Genomic DNA, 13,466 nt, shown 5'->3' with positions numbered 1-13,466 from the left:
GTCCACATTTGGGGCCTGTGTTTAAGTTCTTTTCAGCCTTAGCATGTTCAGAGAATTATTTTAATAATAACGGACTTTTGGACAACAGTGAAATAGCTTAGGTAAATTCATTGATTATACATGTGGTTAACTTTCTTCTTTTTTTTAAGGAACTTAAGCAGAACCGAAGTCAGGAAATTGATGACCATCAACATGAAATGTCAGTATTGCAGAATGCACATCAACAGAAATTGACAGAAATAACTCGTCGGCATCGAGAAGAATTAACTGACTATGAAGAACGAATTGAGGAACTGGAAAATCTGTTACAACAAGGTTATTAATTTCATTAATTTAGCATATTAGATGACATAATTAAATGGCAAACCTCGCACTGTAAGACTAGAACACTGATATAAACTTGGACTGACTTCTAAAGAATAAATGATTAGTTCTGCTCATCTGCCAGAGATTTGCGATGGCATCGCTATTGTCAATATTCTGCAAAGATGGAAAGGTCTTTTTGCCTTTGTGGTAAATAGTTATAATACAGAGATTTGTTTGCATTGTTTGGTGTATTTTCACTTTGTTTCAAACTCAGATACATAGGCTAAATACTAAAATGTATTCTATTCAAATAATGGCTTTCCTTAACTATTTATTTTAAAATGCTTTATTGTAATAATTAAGCTTTTTAAAAACAATTTTTAAACTTTATTTACAACAAAATTGAGAAGGAGATACAAAGATTTCCTTTATACCCCCTAATCCCCCTCATGCGTGGCCTCCCCCCATATCAATATCACTCATCAGAATGGTACATTTTTTACCAAGGATGAGCTTACATTGATACATCATTATCACCCAAAGTCCATAGGTTACTAGGGTTCACTCTTGGTGTGGTACATTCTATGGATTTGGACAAACATATAATGACACGTATCCATCATCATCATATCATACAGAGTATTTTCACTGCCCTAAAAATCCTCTGTCCTCCATCTACCATCCCCACAACGACTGATCTTTTTATTGTCTGCGTAGTTTTGCCTTTTCCAGAATTGTCATACAGTTGGAATCATGGAGTATGTAGCCTTTTCAGATTGGCTTCTTTCACTTAGCAAAATGTGTTTAAGTTTCCTCCATGCTTTTCATGGCTTGATAGCTCCTTTCTTTTTATCACTGAATAATATTCCATTGTCTGGATGTACCACAGTTTATTCACTTACCTGTTGAAGGACATCTTGGTTGCTTCCAAGTTTTGGCAATTATGAATAAAGCTGCTGTAAACTTCCTTGTTCGGGTTTCTGTGTAGCTGTAAGTTTTCAGCTCCTTTGGGTAAATACCAAGAAGTATGATTGCTGGATCATATAAGAGTATATTTAGTTTTGTGAGAAATCACTAAACTGTCTTCCAAAGTGGCTGTACCATTTTGCGTTTCCTCCAGCAGTGAATGAGCATTCCTGTTGCTCCAGATCCTCACCAGCATTTGGTGGTGTTAGTGTTCCAGATTTTGGCCATTCTAATAGGACCATAGTGTTACCTCATTGTTTGTACTTTTCTTTTCAAGCCTTTCAAGTTCTAATCTCTTAGTTGTGTATAGCAAGCTATTTATCTCTTGGTACTTGACATTTGAGGTCCTTGATTTTATGTTTATGTTCCAGGTGGCTCAGGAGTTGCAGTAACTGATCACTCTAAAATCCATGAGATGCAAAAAATTATTCAAGTTCTACAAACTGAAAAAGTAGAGTCTACAAAAAAAATTGAAGAACTTGAGGATAAAATAGAAGACATAAGTAAAAAATTGTCTTCTGCAGAAAATGACAGAGATGTTTTGCGGAAGGAAAAAGAACGACTAAGTGTGGAAAACAGACAGATGATGGAAGAATGTGAAAGCTTGAAACTGGAATGTAGTAAATTGCAGCCTTATGCTATGAAGCATGGTGATACTGTGACAGAGGAGAAAACAATTCTTCCACAGAGTACATCAGTGGAAGAAGAAGTGTTCAGACTGCAACAAGCACTGTCTGGTATATGATGTTTGGAACTTCTAATTGGTGTTTCATTGCATACTAGTTGTTTTTAGAGACAAACACTTGAATAACTGAGTACTTTATGGAAATGGAGTATTATGGAAATCACCCTGTGGAATTTGAGTAGAACTGTTTTGGATTCAGTCCTATAATTAATAGATCACAAATAAGAATTTTCTGCTAAAAAGGGTGTAACTATTGGCTAGGTGTCTCTCAACCTCCCTTCCTCATCCTTTAAGTATTTACATGAAACTCATTGATTTAGGGGGCCGTGTAGACTTCTGAGAAATGATTGTGTAGACGTTTGTTGGGAGAGGAGGTATGAGTCTGTTTCTGTTAATCTATACAGACCAGATACTTCCTGTCACTCCTGAGGGCCCAGACCCTGCAGCCTGCTGTCTTTGAAATTCTGTATTACCTTTCGAAATGAGGTTTTGTGTGTAAGCAGACCTGACAATGGTAAGAGCCATAGGTCTTCCACCATTTTCCATTCTCAAGATGGTATTTACTTACCATACCAATGTTGTGTGTTATAAAAAATAAGTATTAAGTGAAATAGGCCAAACACCACTATTCATTCATGCCAGAAAAACATAATGGAAACTTTTCAAGATGCATTTTATTTTGTACTTTGTTCTATTCTCATTATATAAACTCTGACTTTATGAACTCGTTCATTCCTGCTTCGGAAGTTTCTAGTCCTTGTGTACTGGTGACTCCCGCACATCTGTATTCCTCACCTAGTTGTTTATCATGAGCTCCTGACCTGAATGGTCAACTATAAATTCAAATTAAAGTTAGGGTCAAAGTCATGTCACTGTGGCCGCCTCCCCCTCCTCTTTTCCCTACCTTGGTGATTGGTGGCATTTCCCAGTCTCCCAAAACAGGAAATTTGAATCCCTGTAGATTCCATGTCCTTAGCTTCTCTCTGATTTGGTGATATTTCAGGATTGTACCCCAGAGGAGCTCTAGGTGTTTCTCGCAGGTGCATCAGTCCTGGAAGCTGCTATGAAGGCAAAGGGAAAGCTGTGCAGTGGGCTTCTGGACTTCTTTCTCATTGGACTTCAATCAAAGTAGTTCTGCTCTTTTCCAAATAAATTTCTTTATTTAACGTATTGGGTGATCTGTACGAGTTTCTTTGCTTTGAAAGCAAACCTCCTGCTCTAGTCCTTCCCCTTTTTCCATCTCCACTGCCACTGAGTAACTTCAGCCAATCAGAGTTTCTTTTCGCCTGTTAACTATAGCAGTGTCCTAATGGAGCAGAATAGCATGGTGGTTAAGACCATGACTGGGTTAGAATCTAGCTTCATGGCTAACCAGCTGACCTTGGGCAAGTTAGTGAACATCTCTGTGCTTTGGTCTTTTCATCTATATGGTTGGGATAATAATGCCATCTTCTTCAGAGTTGTAGTAGTAGTAATGAGGATTTTATGAGTTACTAGCCGCAAAGTTCTCTTTAGAGCAATGTCTAGCCCATTGTGAGCATTATAAAAGTGTTAGCTGTTGTTACCCCTGGTGTCCATGATTCCTCCTTCAATCAATTTTTTTTTCTTTCTGCAGCCAGAATGACTTTTCAGAAATGCAAAGCAGGTTACTCCCCTGTTTTTAATACTTTGTAGCAGCTCCCTGTGAGCTTCAGCATAAAGTCTGCACCTCCTAGTTGGACATACACTGTCTTTCATGATCTGGTCCCTGCCTACTTCTTTAGTTTCAGCTCTTCCCTTTCTCCTAACCTAAGCTTTAGCCATATTGAACTTTCTCTGTAGCTCCTTAGGTCATCAGTGTTGTCTCAGCTCTGTCGCCTTAGTACTGGCTGCTTTCTCTGTGTGGAGTGTCTCTGTGTTTCTTTCTGCTAACTTAATGTATTAAGATTCAGTGCAGGTGTTGTATCCACTGGGCGGTACCCAGTGCTGCGGCTTCCCTCGCCCCATTGCCCCCCACCCAGTCTGCATTAGGTGTTGGCCCTTTTTGCTTTAGCAGCACCTTGTGCTCCCTGTATTGCACTGGACTGTAGTCCTGTGTTTACTAGTTTGTCTTCTCTGAATTGTGAGCTCCTTGAGAGCAAGCAAGGACTAAGTTTTTCCATCTTATTGTCTAGCAACTGACCTCATAGTAAATGCTTAATATTACCTGAATGAACAGTGCATTACTTCCTTCAGCTGAATTCATGGTATTCTGTCTTTGTATTCTTCTAGAACCACTTGTATTTCTGAGTCTATCCATAATACCAGATTTAACTGCCTTTTTACCAGTAGTCGTGTTTAACTCACTTTAGATAATTGAGAGGTTATTGTAGTGTTGTAGTGTAAATGTACATTCTTGTTTTTAAGTTTTTTCCCCCAATCTCAGTCCTTTGACTATTTCCTGCTTCATAAACTAAACAACTCATTTTGAAACATGTTGTTAATGTTTTTATCAAGGCAATAACTTACGACTCATCTAGAATGCAATTATAATTCTTTCTTATGCTATGCCATAGAATTGGATTTTAACATAGTTTCCAACTGGCATTTATATTTTGATTTCTTTGGTATACTCAAAATAGAAATATAAAATAACAAAAATACATTTCACTGAAAACTGTTAGGACTTGCCAATTGTGCTTATGAATACACTTTATTTTAATTGGGTTTCATTTCTGAGTTTAATATAGAAGGTAATTATTAAGTTATTTTAAAGAATTTTAATGTCACATTTATTGTTGTTTTTACAGATGCTGAAAATGAAATAATGAGACTAAGTAATTTAAACCAGGTAAACTCATTTTAAGAGAGAAAGCTTTTGGCATTGGTTTACCAAGAAAAAGTATTTTGATTATTATAGTTGCTTATTTTATGTTTTTTACAAATTCACTTGAACTTATCCTAGGAACTTTCATCTTAGTAATTGTGTGTTTGCTGATTAATAATAGAAACTTTTTGCATCATAAAATGACATAATTTGAAAAGTTGGATAATTGAAAAATGCAGGTATAATTCTTTGAAAATTAATTTGACAAATGTATGCAGAGACAGTGGAAGCAGATCTGCTACCAAAGTGAGGGATGCATTTTGATTGCCCTTAAGGAATTCAGAGAGTAGTTTCTATTTCTGATGACTACAGGATATTTTATAAGTGTATTTACATATTTTTTCAAATATAATAAATCCTCTATAAGAATGTCTATAAAATGAGTGACTGCCTTTAGATGGTTCAGTGTTGCATGCTTATAAATTTTATGTATCACTAAAGAAAATGCACAGTTGTGTAGCTTGCTTGCTTTTTTGTAAACTTGAAATTTCTTATTATCTGAAAACACTGTTTTAACATTTTTATAGGATAACAGTCTCACTGAAGACAATCAGAAACTTAAAATGCATGTCCAAGTTTTAGAAAAAGAGAATTCATTATTGAGTCAAGAAAAGGTGGGTGCAATAAAAATGGGGGAAGAATTAAAATGGTGTATATGTTGTAGATCACGGCTAAGGGCCAGTTTATATCAAAATGGAGTGTTTAGTTCTTGAGAGTCCTGAAGATAAAGGTGATCTCATTGATGCTTGTTAGGCCAGGTTGGAGTACTTGGGCAAGGTTCATAGTGTGAGAGGCTGACCAGAGCTTATATTCAGAGATAAGCCAGTAGGCCCACAGATACGAGCAGAAAAGATGGTAAAGGCTGTTATGGTTTCAGATGAAGTCCTGACAGTAGCAACATACACACGTGGCTCACAAGTTTGGAGTGGCAAACTATAGTAATTGTACGTACTGTTATATGCTCCAGAATGTGTCTAATGTGGTGGATAGGAATTTCTTAGTGGTGAGAGGTAAAATAGGGACATTCTTAGCGGTAGAACTAGGGTCTGTTTTGTGTATCTTGATAGCAAGGATGGAGTAAGATTCTGTAATGCAATGTTGAATATGGGGAGAGGTATTTTTATGTTTGTACCACTTGGGAGTAATTCATTGGCTAAGGCAGGTGCTTAAATATAGGATAGTTGTCAGCTGGTATTATGAAGTTACAGGCCAGTATCTCAACTTACTTTAAAATCTTCAGTTTTTAAAAGTAACATATACTGGTGTGTACATCCAGTAATACATGCTGAAAAATTTCAGACAGTACAAGTGGAGTGTCCTTCACACCTCTGTTGATTGGCCTCTTTCCCAGAGGCAGTCTTTCTTTCCAGTTTCTTATATATCCTTCCAGACTATATTTATCCATGTATGATTATTATGTAAGTAGCTTCTTAAAAAGTACAAATGTTAGTGTAGTATACATACCTGCGTGTTATATTTTCAGCGTCCTTCCACATTAGTTTATAAGCAATGTTTCTTAAAGGGTTGCGATTGGCATTTAGGTGGGAAAAGTCTTAGTTGTGTACACTGTCCTGTGCATTGTAGGATCCTTGCCCTCACTCTTTCTACCCACTGAAAGCCAATCGTGTCTCTCAGTCATTTTTGTATCACTATATTATATATTTTTCTCTGTTCTTCTCTGCTCCCAGTGTGTTGTTCTCCTTTGCTTGTTCCTCTCTAACTGGCCTAGGTATACTTTGTAGTTTGTAGATCTCTGCACATATCTGATAGGATCTGTACCTTCTCATGATATTGTGGGTTCTGTAGCTCTTCCCCATGGCTGTTTCTCTTTTCTTTTGGTGTTAAAGTAATCCATCGTAACTCTTCCTTGAGTTGTGTCTGCTGTGGATCTGCGTGTTGCTTAAGAATGCCAAAAGGATCTGGAAGGTTGTGTGTGTTCTTAAGATCCTGATAAAAATGCTTGTGGTTCTCCTAATTCAACAGATAACTTGAGAAACCCAGAAGAGAATGCTATTTCCATCTTGTAATTGTAGTTCAGAGTAATCTTGAGTTGGAAGAAGAATGCGAATCTGAGGCAGATGTTCCAATATAGTGTTCATTGGTCTCTTTTGTACAGTATATATTAGACTATTTGTAGAAATTTTATATTCTTATTTACTTTAATAAAGTAGATTCCATAGAAGTTTGATTTTTAAAAATCTCTGTCAATGAAAGAAGGCTTTACAGCGGTTGGGAGTTTATCACAAACATAATCAGAATTTGAAATAATGTTGAAGCATAGAGAACTGCCCCACTTCTGGGGTTTTGGAGGAAAAGCATTAAGTACCAATAGACCAGAACATGAAATATATTTTAAAAATCATATTTTAGATAGATCTTTAGGAACGTTAGTTTTGAGAGAGGCGAACCTAGTCTAGGCTCAGGTTAGAAGGTAAAGGATGGAAGGAGGGTGCTTTTTTTTTTTTTTTGAGGAAGATTAGGTCTGAGCTAGTATCTGCCACCAATCCTCCTCTTTTTGCTGAGGAAGACTGGCCCTGAGCTAACATCCGTGCCCATCTTCCTCTACTTTATATGTGGGACACCTACCACAGCATGGCTTGCCAAGCAGTGCCATGTCCGCACCCGGGATCCGAACTGGTGAACCCAGGGCTGCTGAAGCAGAACGTGTGCACTTAACCGTTGTGCCACCGGGCTGGCCCCAGAAGGAGAGTACTTTTTTGGGTCAAGAAAAGCTTTCGTGTTCTGATGGAAGCCAATAATAAGAGTAATTCCTTAATGAGGGACAAGAAGCCTTTTATTTTCTAATTAGAGAGGACAAACTTTAGAGTGAATGAGTGTTAATTCTTTACCTTTTTGTCTGTGACTCCTGGTGACTAGATGTTAGGGAATGGAAGTGAAGAGAGCTGGAAGACTTGGGACATTTTGAATAGTACGAGTGTAGTGGGAGGGAAGGGGGAGACCGAATGGAAGCAGCAGTGGGAGTGGGATGGGGAAGGCTCTCAAATGGGAAAGCTTTTGTATAAAGAAGTTGGAGCCAGAAGATGAATTTACCGTCGTTCCATCTTGACTAGGGTTATAGAAATGTTTTTCTTGAAGCTGCAAATAAAATTGCACATGAATGAAGGCTGTGGTTTGTTGAATTTTGTGTATCATTGCTGGGGTATTATTCAATAATATTTCCAACGCAGAGAATCTAAAAATAGATTCCCAAGTTTTGTTTATATATATGTTTTTCATCTTTTGGTGTCTCCTCTTCCAGTTGACAATATGTGTTGTTTTTTTCCCTTTTATCTTTTAAGGAAGAACTTCAAATATCACTTTCTAAATTGAACAATGAATATGAAGTAATTAAAAGTACAACTACAAGAAATATGGATTTGGATTCAGAATTACGTGATTTAAGACTTAATTTAGAGGCAAAAGAACAAGAACTCAATCAGAGTATTACTGAAAAGGAAGTACTGGTCGCTGAGTTAGAGGAATTGGACAGACAGAACCAAGAAGCTACAAAGGTAACACCATAGAAAGACAGCTTGGCAATGCATTCTACTCGGCAGACTGAACACTGGATTAACAAGGCAAAGTGATTGGTGTGATTTAATTAATATTTTAGTTCAGTGTGCTCCATAGTCATGGAAATTGACAAACTTTTTCTGTAAAGTGTTAGATAGTAAATATTTTTAGCTTTGCAGGCCCTGTAGTCTCAGTTGCAACTATTCAACTCTGCGGTTTTGATACATAAACAAGTAAGCATGGCTCTGTTCCAATAAAACTTTATTTACAAAAACGGGTGGCAGGCCTGATTTAGCCCGTCTGCTGTAGTTTGTTGACTTCTGCTCTGGTGTTTAAAAGTTGAAAATAAACAACAGGTATCAATTACCTTCTTTGGTTTAAGATTGTAGTCTCTAAAATGCTAAATAAATTTGCTGTAAGATGTTAGTAAATAATGTTGTTGGGATTAAAATTTTGTTTTAAGAATGATTAGAAATATCTAAGATTATTCTCCTGTTCTGTATGACATTCTATAAAATTTTCTTTAGGTACTAAAAATGAGAGAACGTTCTGAAGTTACCATGCAAATTAATTTTTCTTTCAGCACATGATTTTGATAAAAGATCAGCTATCAAAACAACAAACTGAGGGAGATAGCATCATCAGTAAACTGAAAAAAGATCTAAATGATGAAATAAAGAGAGTTCATCAACTTGAAGATGATAAAATGAACATTACTAAAGAGTTCAATGTGCAGAAAGAAAAGTTAATTCAAAATGAACTGGTCCTAAGTGATTTGCATTTAACCAACCAGAAACTTGAGGATAAAGTAGAAGATTTAGTAGATCAGTTAAATAAATCACAAAAAAATAATTTAAACATCCAGAAAGAGAACTTTGAACTTAAGGAACATATTAAACAAAAGGAGGAGGAGCTTTCTAGAGTCAGGGATGAGTTAACTCCGTCTCACAATCAGGACTCTCACAGTAATTGTAAGGATGACTTACTTCAAGAAAGGGAAGCTGAAGTGAGAAGCTTAAAGCAAAATCTCTCAGAAATAGAACAGCTCAATGAAAATTTTAAAAAAGTTGCTTTTGATCTCAAAATGGAAAATGAAAAGCTGGTTTTAGCTTGTGAAGATGTAAGACATCAGTTGGAAGAATCTATTGCTGGTAACAATCAGATTTCTCTGGAAAAAAACACTATTGTGGAGGCCCTAAAAATGGAAAAAGGACAGTTAGAAGCCGAATTGTGTCGGGCTGAAAAGAGGCTGTTGGAAGATGCAAACAAGTATGAGCAAACCATCAAAGAACTGTCTGCTGCGCGGAATTTGAGCGCCTCTGCTTTACAGCTGGAACAGGAGCGTTTAGTTAAACTTAACCAAGAGAAAGACTTTGAAATAGCAGAACTCAAAGAGAAGATTGAGCACATGGATACTGATCATAAAGAAACTAAGAAAATGTGGTCATCTAGTTTAGAAGAGCAGAAGCAATTGACACAACTTATAAATGAGAAGGAAATTTTTATTGAAAAACTTCAAGAAAGAAATTCAGAGCTTCAGGAAGAATTAGATGAATATACTCAGGCCTTAAGAAAAAATGAAATTTTAAGACAAACCATAGAAGAAAAAGACAGAAATCTTGGATCCATGAAAGAAGAAAACAATCATCTCAAGGAAGAACTGGAACGACTCCGAGAACAGCAGAGTCGAGCTGTGCCTACGGCTGAGCCTAAAACCCTTGACAGTATCACAGAGCTAGAGTCTGAGGTATCGCAGCTGAATACAATAAAGGACAGTCTGGAAGAGGAAATCAAACATCATCGGAAGATCATTGAAGATCAGAACCAGAGCAAGGTGCAACTACTTCAGTCATTACGGGAGCAGAAGGAGGAAATGGATGAGTTTAAATACCAACATGAGCAAATGAATGTCACACACGCCCAGCTCTTGTTAGAGAAAGATGAAGAAATTAAAAACTTACACAAGACAATTGAACAAATCAAAACCCAGTTACATGAAGAAAGACAGGACGTTCAAACAGAGAATTCTGATATTTTCCAAGAAACAAAAGTTCAGAGCCTTAATATAGAAAACGGAAGTGAAAAACATGATTTATCAAAAGCTGAAACTGAAAAATTAGTAAAAGGAATAAAAGAACGAGAATTGGAGATTAAACTTCTAAATGAAAAGAATATATCTTTAACTAAACAGATTGATCAGCTCTCCAAAGATGAAGTTGGTAAACTGACTCAGATTATCCAGCAGAAAGATTTGGAGATACAGGCTCTGCACGCTAGAATGTCTTCAGCTGCCTACACCCAGGATGTAGTTTACCTTCAGCAGCAGCTGCAGGCCTATGCTATGGAACGAGAACAAGTGCTGGCTGTTTTGAGTGAGAAGACTAGGGAAAATAGCCATCTAAAAACAGAATATCACAAAATGATAGACATAGTTGCTGCCAAAGAAGCAGCCCTCATTAAGCTGCAGGATGAAAATAAAAAATTGTCCACTAGATTTGAGAGTAGTGGCCAAGATATGTTTAGAGAAACCATTCAGAATTTATCACGTATCATTCGAGAAAAAGACATTGAAATAGATGCGTTAAGTCAGAAATGTCAGACCTTATTGACAGTTTTACAAACATCCACCACTGGTAGTGAGGTTGGAGGTGTTAATAGTAATCAGTTTGAGGAGCTCCTACAGGAACGTGATAAATTAAAACAACAAGTGAAGAAAATGGAAGAGTGGAAACAGCAGGTGATGACCACGGTACAGAACATGCAGCGTGAGTCAGCCCAGCTTCAGGAGGAGCTGCACCAGCTTCAGGCACAGGTGGTGCTTGACAGTGACAATAGTTCTAAGTTACAAGTGGACTATACTGGCCTCATCCAAAGTTATGAACAGAATGAAAACAAACTCAAGAATTTTGGGCAGGAATTAGCACAAGTCCAGCACAGCATAGGGCAGCTTTGCAATACTAAAGATCTTCTCTTAGGAAAACTTGATATTATTTCACCTCAGCTCTCTTCTGGACCATCGCTTACTTCCCAGTCAGCAGAGTCTCTTAGAACAAGTAAGTCTGACGTATTGAGTGAGTCTTCTAAACAAGAGATAGAAGAGCTAAGAAAGTCACTCCAGGAGAAAGATGAAACCATAAGAACTCTTCAGGAAAATAATCACAGATTGTCTGATTCCATTGCCGCCACGTCAGAACTAGGAAGAAAAGAACATGAACAAACCGATTCAGAGATAAAGCAGCTAAAGGAGAAACAGGATATTTTACAAAAGTCACTTAAGGAAAAAGACCTCTTGATCAAAGCCAAAAGTGATCAGTTACTGTCTTTAAATGAAAATTTCACTAATAAGGTGAATGAAAATGAACTGTTGAGGCAGGCCGTCACAAACCTGAAAGAGAGAACATTAATTTTAGAAATGGACATTTGCAAACTAAAAGGGGAAAACGAAAAAATAGTAGAAACATCCAGGGGAAAGGAAACAGAGTATCAGGCACTACAGGAGACTAATATGAAGTTTTCTATGATGCTGCGAGAAAAAGAGTTTGAGTGCCATTCAATGAAGGAGAAAGCGCTTGCTTTTGAGCAACTGCTAAAAGAAAAAGAGCAGGTATGTTCTGCATGGAGTTTTCTAGAGGGAAGCTGGGGTGGAGGAGCTTTTTTAGTGTGTGTGTTTATTGATGTTATCTTTGAAGAGGAATATGAATTTGTGTAGAAATATTTATTTCAAGATACTGTGATTCGTTCTAAATAAATTTTCCAAATTACTGATATTTCCAAATATTTTTATTACTAGATTAATTTTATTACTAGATTAATTTTATTACTAGATTACTAGATTAATTTATTATTAGGTTAATTAATTACTAGATTATTACTAGATTAAGTAGAAAAAAGAGTTTAGTAGCAGTATTTTTCTTTAGAAAATATAAATGTGTACAGAGGGAGTTCTGAAGTTATTCCAGTTTAACCAAATTTTAGGCATAGTTCAGTAGCTGGTAGTAGTGATTAATGTTTTAGAGATTCTTATATGTAAAGGGAAGCTGTGTGAAATGTATATTACGTCTTTGATGATGATCTGCAGTAAGAAATACATTTCACATTGTGGCACAGTAAGCACTTGTGTGCGCGTGTGTGTGTGTGTAAAACTGAAACAGAAGTTTCAGGAATCAAAAATTCTCTTACTACATGTGATCCTCCATTAAACAGAGTGCTGGAGGACCCATTAAACTGATTTTTAGGAATCAGTCAGTCACAGCCCAGTATTTGAAAAGTGTTAGCCGTGAGTAGTGCTTTTCACAGGGTAGGCTCAGTAAATATTCTAACCCCACTTCTGTCACTGGTGTGAACTTTCAGTGTGTTTTGATCTTACTGGTTTGTTTATTCAGCCATAAAATGGAGGGTTATAGCAGTTATATTTAAAGTGTCAGTAGTTTTGTTTTGTTTTTTGCTGAGGAAGAGTCCCCCTGGACTAACATCTGTTGCCAATCTTCCTGTTTTTGTATGTGGGATGCCGCCATAGCATGGCCACCGATGAGTGGTGTAGGTCCTGCCTGGGAGCTGAACCCAGGCTGCCAAAGCAGAGCACACCAAACTTAACCACTAGGCCATGGGCTGGCCTGTCGTTCTTGAGATATTGAAATTTTTGCGTGCAGTTGATTGTAGATTTTAGTGAGAATGTACTGAAGACCTCCTAGTACATCATATGATGATAGTTGCTGTGTAGCGCTTTTTTGGTAGCACCTTTTTACTCTATTTCTGTACTTTCCGTGGTAGAAATTTAGAAAAGGAATAAGGCAGAACAGTGGAATATTCAGTAAGTGCTTCTTGAGCATTTACATGCTGCCAGGCACCTCATACAAGATGATATAACTTCTTTTGCTAATTATGTTTTCTGAGAGTCTTAGATTAAAGTTTGGGAATGGTTGATATAGTTTTCACTTGATAGGAAAAGTCATGCCTCATTTTCACCTTCTTTCCATCTGATGAAGTAGGTCCGCTGATGGTGTTGAGGTGTCCGCCTCCTTTCAGGTGTGGCTTCTGAGCCTCGTGTTTGACCAGTCTGCAGTGAGTGTGCCAAGGACTCTTGGAGGGCAGGAGCTTTCTGTTGCATGCTAACCAAAATTGGCTGCAGCGTCTTTGGGCTGAAAGAGTGTA

The 13,466-nt window shown here is 37.2% G+C and overlaps 1 protein-coding gene across 3 annotated transcripts in view; it reads left to right on the top strand.

Annotated features, from left to right (window-relative positions):
* Positions 1–13,466, top strand: part of TRIP11 (thyroid hormone receptor interactor 11) — a 63,492-nt gene that overhangs the window by 19,873 nt on the left and 30,153 nt on the right. For all 3 annotated transcript variants that reach the window (XM_046647528.1, XM_046647527.1, XM_046647529.1), the window contains exons 6-11: positions 150–315; positions 1,644–2,009; positions 4,726–4,766; positions 5,330–5,416; positions 8,102–8,314; positions 8,899–11,919. In XM_046647528.1, coding sequence (XP_046503484.1) covers positions 150–315; positions 1,644–2,009; positions 4,726–4,766; positions 5,330–5,416; positions 8,102–8,314; positions 8,899–11,919 — 3,894 coding nt within the window. The remainder of the gene's footprint in view (positions 1–149; positions 316–1,643; positions 2,010–4,725; positions 4,767–5,329; positions 5,417–8,101; positions 8,315–8,898; positions 11,920–13,466) is intronic.

Source organism: Equus quagga, chromosome 20 (assembly GCF_021613505.1).
Source record: "Equus quagga isolate Etosha38 chromosome 20, UCLA_HA_Equagga_1.0, whole genome shotgun sequence".
In the NCBI taxonomy this organism is placed as follows: domain Eukaryota; kingdom Metazoa; phylum Chordata; class Mammalia; order Perissodactyla; family Equidae; genus Equus; species Equus quagga.
Note: the sequence above shows the minus strand (reverse complement) of the source record. Positions and strands in the feature narration are given on the sequence as shown.